At 30.9% G+C, this 7,352-nt stretch overlaps 1 protein-coding gene across 1 annotated transcript; it reads left to right on the top strand.

The window, feature by feature from the left end:
- The first annotated feature begins 4,232 nt into the window (after positions 1–4,232).
- LOC141701032 (cytochrome P450 CYP82D47-like) lies at positions 4,233–6,452 on the top strand. The gene is made up of 2 exons (XM_074504675.1): positions 4,233–5,401; positions 5,487–6,452. The coding sequence occupies exons 1-2, from the start codon at positions 4,445–4,447 to the stop codon at positions 6,111–6,113; spliced, it is 1,584 nt and encodes a 527-aa protein (XP_074360776.1). The 5' UTR covers positions 4,233–4,444; the 3' UTR covers positions 6,114–6,452.
- Positions 6,453–7,352: the final 900 nt, after the last annotated feature.

The raw sequence follows: 7,352 nt of genomic DNA, 5'->3' as shown, positions 1-7,352 counted from the left end.
TCATTTATATAAGTTGTATTTGTGTCTATAATTAAACAATACAATAACTCCAAAAAAAAGCACTAATAATGCTATGGAAAAATCCGAGAGGTAGTGTTTTCTGAGGATACAGTAAGAGGTAAAAAAATGTAGTTAAAAAGGAGCAGAGCAGTACACTTGTATATTTCAAGTTTTGGTATGAATCATTAATTAATTGTTAGAGTATGATTTATTGAAATAAAAAAAAATGAGTGCTAAGTTTTATTTGAATTTTAGCTACCAGCAAAAGTCTCAATATACAAGTACCAGTCGATTTAAATTTTAGTGCTAATAATTTTAGTACCACAAATTTTCTTAGAGTTGTTGTGTCGTGACACGTGAGTTATGTTTTTCCATGTATTTGAACTGCTGTTTTTGCTTCGATAATATAAATAGTATCTGCATGGTGTGTTCAAGAGACTCCTTATTGAGCTGTTTATACCCAAACCTAGAACTATAGCAGTAGGAACTAAGCTGATACAACTCTAACAACACTCATATTTATATGATCAGAGGCTATTACTTTTATTTACTAGACACTTAGAAAAGCCAAGAGTGGACTCAAAAAAAATTATGTTAGTAAATCAAAACCTTTATTTGACACTTTATGGTGAATTCTATAAACTGATAAATCATATATGTAATCTTAATTTTTTTTCTAGTGTATGCATCGCATGTGAAGATTGCTTTTCCTCGTTTCTTTGCTAAAGCAATGTCATGTTTCTGCTCTGTGCTAAAAACGATAGTTAAAAGGCCGTGTGTTAATATAAAACATATTACCTAAATGAATTGAACATTGCGTGCAACCAAACCTTTCTTACATATTTTACAATATTTTTTAACAACAGCGCGAAACACAATTTTTTTCCTAGTTATTAATAGAGTGCACACCTTATATTTAGTGGATGTAGAACATAGTGAATTTTCAAGTTATAACTTTTTTTTCTCTCTAAACCAACTGGAGAGTGTTGTTCTTAGTAGAAGCCAAGAAAATACCATTATTTTCTTATAGTTACGGTATCAGTTTACTTTATTTATATGAAATAAGTTGGCCAAAATATCTCAGTATGTTTACTTGTTTGATTATCTACTTTGATTTGCATTCAGAGTTATAAGTTTAAAAATTAGGTAAAAAAAATTTAAACTAGTCATTCTTCCCCTCTACCTAATTTTGGGATCCTTATTTTCTAAAAGTGGTATTAGAGCATACAGTTAAAGATCTAAACAGTGAGTTCTCGGAAATTAAGCGACATTATGATTCCCAAATTTGACGCATAACATTATGCTTATTTAGAAATATAAACAAAATTCATAAATTAATTAAATTATTAATAAATGACATAAAAATGTACTAATAAAAATATAGGAGTAATTACTAATAATTAATTATATGTAATATAAAAAACTTTATCCGAGCCTAGTCAAGTTCGAGGCAAACAGATAAAAAACTGGGCTCATCCGAACTCATTTTCATATTTAAAATCGGGTCGTTTAAAAAAACAAACTGAATCTATTCCATTTAAATAAATTCATCCCGATTTTTATTCCCGAACGAATCTATTCATTTCCGACCCTAGCTGATTATGTGCATGTTTGGGCACCAACCATTTCCCCTTAAACAGTGTTTAAAGCCCTTTCGATTTTTCATGACTGTTTGGTTAAAAAAGCAAATGATCAGTTTTGACTCCTTATATGCCGGAACTTGAAAGTACATGCAACAATACTTTCTTATTTTCATTCTGCAGTTTCTTTTGTTTCAAATGCCAATACACTCTTCTTGACAGAAGAAAATAATCACAGGACATATTTATTTAATTACTCCCTCTTTCATGTTATGTACATTGTGGACGAACTGTACGCATATTTTAATGCTCTTTTAAAATCTAATTTGGTAAACTTTTTAATATTTTTCTTTCAAGTAAAAGTTTGATGTTTAAATTTTAATTCAAAAAGAAAGAAAAATTAAAAAATAAATTATGAAAATATATTTTTAATTCGCCTTAAAATGCGTATCAAATATTAAAAAAAATTATATACAATTAAATGGGATGGAATACTAATATTATTATGTTTGATTATTTTGTTTATTTCTAAGCTATGAATATTTTTTTATTTAAATTAATAAGTATGGCCCAAAATACCTATCAATATTTCAACTAGCTCAAAATATTCACTAAACACTGTATTTCTGCTGATTAGCGGAATTAAACAAGTTAGTAAGTACACTTTAATTAACCAATCTAATCTAAAATTTAAATACTAGAATCGTCGCATAGATACCTCATCAAATGATTTTATCTCACCAACATTTTCCGAGAATAAAAATCAAAGTAAATTAAAAATCAAAATTTTGTTTAAAATAATTTTTTGTAAAATATAAATTATATAATATCACCTTAAAAAATGAAAAAAATAAAGAATTTAAAATAAATGATTAAATGATTTTAAAATATGTGAACAAAAAATAGGTGATAAAGATTGCTGCTCATATTAAATGTTATATTTTATTTTTTCAAATTTTCTATTCATTTATTCAGTTATTATATTAAAATTTTTGAATTTTTAAAAATAATTATAATTTAAAAATTATGATTTACCAAACATCTAACAAATATTCATATAACTTATATTATACTTTTCAACTTTAAGTAGTAATATGTTACATTTTTTAGAAAACCTCTTACCTATATTCTTAGTTGTCCGTCTGTGAAATCATCCTCTTCCGGGCCGATTCCGTTATAGTATGTATGAGTATACAACTTGATGGCTAGTTAGTGATATGAAAGTATTAAAGTCAAATAACTATGCGGACTCAATCTTCTTGTTGATAAATGCCTGTATTTGAAGTTTGGTATTTAATTTTATGTCAATGGTAAGTTCACATTTCATCCATATGGATTATGTACCACCTACCATTTTAATTAATTAAAATGTTCTTTTGTTCAATATGTTTTGGTCCAAAATTTAATCTACATTGTCCTTTTCTTGTTCATGGTGAATGCAAAGGAACGGAACTGGGAGGGAAAGAAAAGTCAGGAAGTAGCCGATGGATTCAGAATTTAATTGCACTACTTTGGCCTACGGACAATGTTTATTTTGTAGCCCGTCTTTATTTTGTTCCACTTGTGTAAACTCAGATGATGCATGTCAAATTATACAAGCATTTTTTATTTGAGTTGTACAAATTTATTTTTCAGTAATTTTGAAATCGAAAACAAAACTGAAGTAATTGCTTCAGAATCGAGATTTTTGAAACAAAAATCTGTGATTCGTTTGTGATTTAAGATTAAGGTGGATCTAAAGGGAAGCAGGCTCCTCTAGCAGAGCAATGAAAATTTATATTTAGAAGAAGAAGAAAATTATAGGCGGATAAAAGTACTTATGAAATGAAAATTAGAAATCAATATTTGGAGTCAAGTCTTTGCACTTGCAACAATTTGTTCACGAAATCTAATTTGAGAGAAGATGTGATAGATTCACCAATAACCAAACTACAACAAGGTACTTGTGATACTCTTCTTATTTTGACATATTTTTTTATTAAAACATATCACACAATATAAAATGCGCTCTAAGTATTTGATAAATGTTCACAAGAAATTTTGAATATATGAGACAGTAGAATTATAGAAATGAATAACTTATTAGTATATTTGTTAAATTATGAATAAAATTAAATGAGATAGAGGATATTGATCAACCTCCCAAGAACCTATTACTATTTTCTATAAGAAAAATGACAATGCTCAAGCAATTAAGCTCAATTTATATTGCATCACATGTTTGTAACGTGTGTTTATAATATTTTGTTTAACAACTCATTTTAACTATTTTAACTTGTTGTGTTTGGCTATTGTTTTTTTAATATATGATTTCCGAAGCCTCCTATTTCGATTCCAATTTTATTGAAAAACAGAGCTGATCCGAACATGACATAGCTCTCCTTTTTTAATTGTAGTTTAGGACTACACGCATGTATGAATGCTAGTCCATCGGTTTTTAAGTCACAACATAGCTGCACCTGCACCTGCACCTGCACGTAAGAAAAGCATCCTATAGTAAAAAATAAAAGGTCAGTACTTGTAGTAAAAATAAAGGTCGGTCAACATTCAAGTCTGGCAGGCTGTTACTTATTATAAACACATGTAAGGGGTGATGTGAGCTGGAGTATTTGAAGCCTATAAAAAGACTATTTGCCTGTGCATGTAATAAGATATCATCACCACAGTGAATTAGCTGAAACAGAAACAGCTGAGCTGAAGCGCTCTGCATGTGTAAGGAGTGATCAAAAGTAACTACATAAGTTGTGTGTGTTTCTCTTGTTTTATCGACTATTCTATACTATATTTTATGCACTGGTGTTGTAAGCTCATATATTTAGTGAAAGCCCATACACGTATAAAGTTCACCACCTTACTGTAAATGCATGGATCCTATTCTTCATTCCCCCTTTTATTCAGTCCCTCTTCTGTTTGCTCTGGTAGTATTTATCTATTTCTTGGTGAAAGTATTAAGAGCATATGGAAAACAGGGCTTAGTCTTGCCTGAAGCTGGCGGGGCTTGGCCTATCATAGGCCATATGCATCTTCTGGGTCCAAATCAGCTGACCCATCATACACTTGGAGCCATGGCTGACAAGTATGGACCAGCTTTCTCCGTCAAGCTTGGATCACACAAAGCTGTAGTGTTGAGTAATTGGGAAATGGCCAAAGAGTGTTTTCTTACCCATGACAGAAATTTTATAGAAAGGCCAATTGTTTTGGCCTCAAAGCTACTGGGATACAACTTGGCTATGTTTGCTTTTTCTCCTTATGGCTCTTATTGGCGCGAGATACGCAAGATTGTTGCCCTTGAACTTTTATCTGCTCGACGAATTGAGATGTTAAAGGGCCTAAGGATTTCAGAGGTGCAAACAATGATAAGAGAAGTATACAAGTTATGGGTGGAGAGTGGTAGTAACGGAGATGGAGTTTTAGTAGATATGAAGGAATTGTTTGGGAACATGACACATAATCTGGTAATGGCTATGGTGGCTGGAAAAAGGTACTTCGGAAGTAGTGGTAATGGTAAGGACGGAGAGGCACAAAAATTTGAAAAGATGACGAGGAAGCTTGTACATCTGTTTATGGTCTTTTTAGTTTCTGATTTTATACCCTTTTTGAAATGGCTGGATTCTAAAGCGCATAAGAGGGAAATGAAGAGGACTGCAAAAGAATTTGATGCTTTTATTCAAGTGTGGTTGGAAGAGCATAAACAGAAAAGATTGTTGAAAGGGAAGGGAGCACAAGGAGATGAAGATTTTATGGATGTGATGATAAGCATTCTTAGAGATGCTGAAATCGCTGGTTTTGATGCTGATACCATTACCAAGGCTACGTCTTTGGTAAGCAATATTTGTTGCATCTTAGTTGTTGTACACTTATGTAAGCACTATGGATGTTGTTTTTGATATCGCTTGTGCTTTGCAGAGCCTTATTTTAGCAGGATCGGACGCCCCAACGGTGGTTCTTTTGTGGGCCGTGTGTCTTCTGCTCAACAATCGTCACGTTTTAGAGAATGCACGAGCAGAACTTGACAGAGTCATTGGAAAAGATAGACTTGTCAATGAATCAGACATCAAGAACCTTGTTTATATCCAAGCAATCGTTAAGGAAACCCTGAGGCTCTACGCACCTACTCCAGTTATTCCTCTCCGTGCTGCAATTGAGGATTGCATTATCAAGCCTGGATACCACATTCCTGCTGGTACGCGTGTCATGGTGAACCTTTGGAAAATTCACAGAGATGAGAGCGTGTGGCCCGAACCAAACGAGTTCAAGCCAGAGAGATTCTTGACAACCCACAAGGACATTGATGTCAGAGGACATAATTTTGAACTCATTCCTTTCGGCTCTGGAAGGAGATCTTGTCCAGCTATAGCGCTTTCACTACAATCGTTGCATCTTGCTCTGGCTAATTTCATACACTGTTTTGATATGACCAATATATCCAATGAAGATGTGGACATGACTGAGACCTTTGGTTTGACAAACTTCAAAGCAACTCCTCTTCAAGTTTATCTCTTGCCAAGGCTGCACCCTAGCTTGTATCAGTAAATTTTGTGTCTGGCTTTCATAGTGTCAAGATTTGTGACTTTGTGTTTCTATAAGTCTCTGCTTTCAATAAAAGTCCTGGTAATAATCTATTGTCTCCTTAAGTCTATAATCTGCAAGAAGAACGGAGCTTGTAATTGTTGTAGAGGAGAACTTTCTCTTTCTGTATTTGGCAGTGTTAAGTACTCACAAGCCGGGGTCTTGGACTACTGCGTAGATTATTATGACTGTTTTCTGAAAAGTCCCGCGACCCCGTAAAATATCACCAAAGGTTGCATGAAACCAACCGAGTAATTGTGGTCTTTGCCCGTATAAGTCAAGGATTCAATAATAGTATTTGCGGCTTTGCCTTGAGAAGTTAATATTTCAACTAATGGTGTTTGCGTTAATTTAATTATATAAAAAAAGCCTATTATATGTTATATATAATTAGAGTAAAGGAGATAAAATGATATGATTTAGTTGTCAGGGGTAATATTGTAATTAAATATGGGTGATTATTTTGATAAAATACAAAGTCGGGAGATGGGGTATGATGTCCTTAACTGGATACATTGATAAACCTAAACCTAATATGAAAATAATAATAAAAATAATAATTTTAATACTTTTTAAATGTATGATTAATTATTATTCTTTTTATTTTTATCAAATATATTTCAAAAATATTCTTAATTTGAAAATAATTTTGCAAAATCATTAATCTACATATTATAGACAAATATTCTTAATAATAAAACTATTACAATTAAAAATTGAAATACAAAATTAATAAATACTATATATTATATTTATTTCATTTATTTTAATATTTTATTATAATACTTAATAATTGTATAACAAACACAATAGATAATTAATTAATAAATTAAAATATGTAATTTAAAGATTTTTAATTTAGAAAAATATGAAATTTTATGAAAATTGTATATAACAATAAAAATAACAAAAGGTTAACATTAAAAAAACTCTGTATAAATATAATTCACAATTTTTACGATTTTTATAAAAAATATTTTAATATTTAAAAATTATAAATAATATGAATAAAGTTTCCCGTTGCACAGGGATAAATGATTTGGTTGTCATGGCTAACAATATCATCTCACGGGTGTTAAAATCAGATAAAACTCCCTCACCCCTCCTCGAAAAAAACTTTTCACAATAAACTCTAATTATTTCTAATAAATTTATAATAAGTAAGTATTGACAATAAAAAAAGTAAGAAAAGTTAAACTATTA

The sequence above is a fragment of the Apium graveolens genome, unplaced genomic scaffold, assembly GCF_009905375.1.
Source record: "Apium graveolens cultivar Ventura unplaced genomic scaffold, ASM990537v1 ctg3247, whole genome shotgun sequence".
Lineage (NCBI taxonomy): Eukaryota > Viridiplantae > Streptophyta > Magnoliopsida > Apiales > Apiaceae > Apium > Apium graveolens.
Note: the sequence above shows the minus strand (reverse complement) of the source record. Positions and strands in the feature narration are given on the sequence as shown.

Coding starts and splice junctions, on each gene's coding strand:
- LOC141701032 (XM_074504675.1), top strand. CDS start 4,445: ATGGATCCTATTCTTCATTCCCCCTTTTATTCAGTCCCTCTTCTGTTT. Junction 5,402..5,486: donor TTACCAAGGCTACGTCTTTG/GTAAGCAATATT, acceptor TGTGCTTTGCAG/AGCCTTATTTTAGCAGGATC.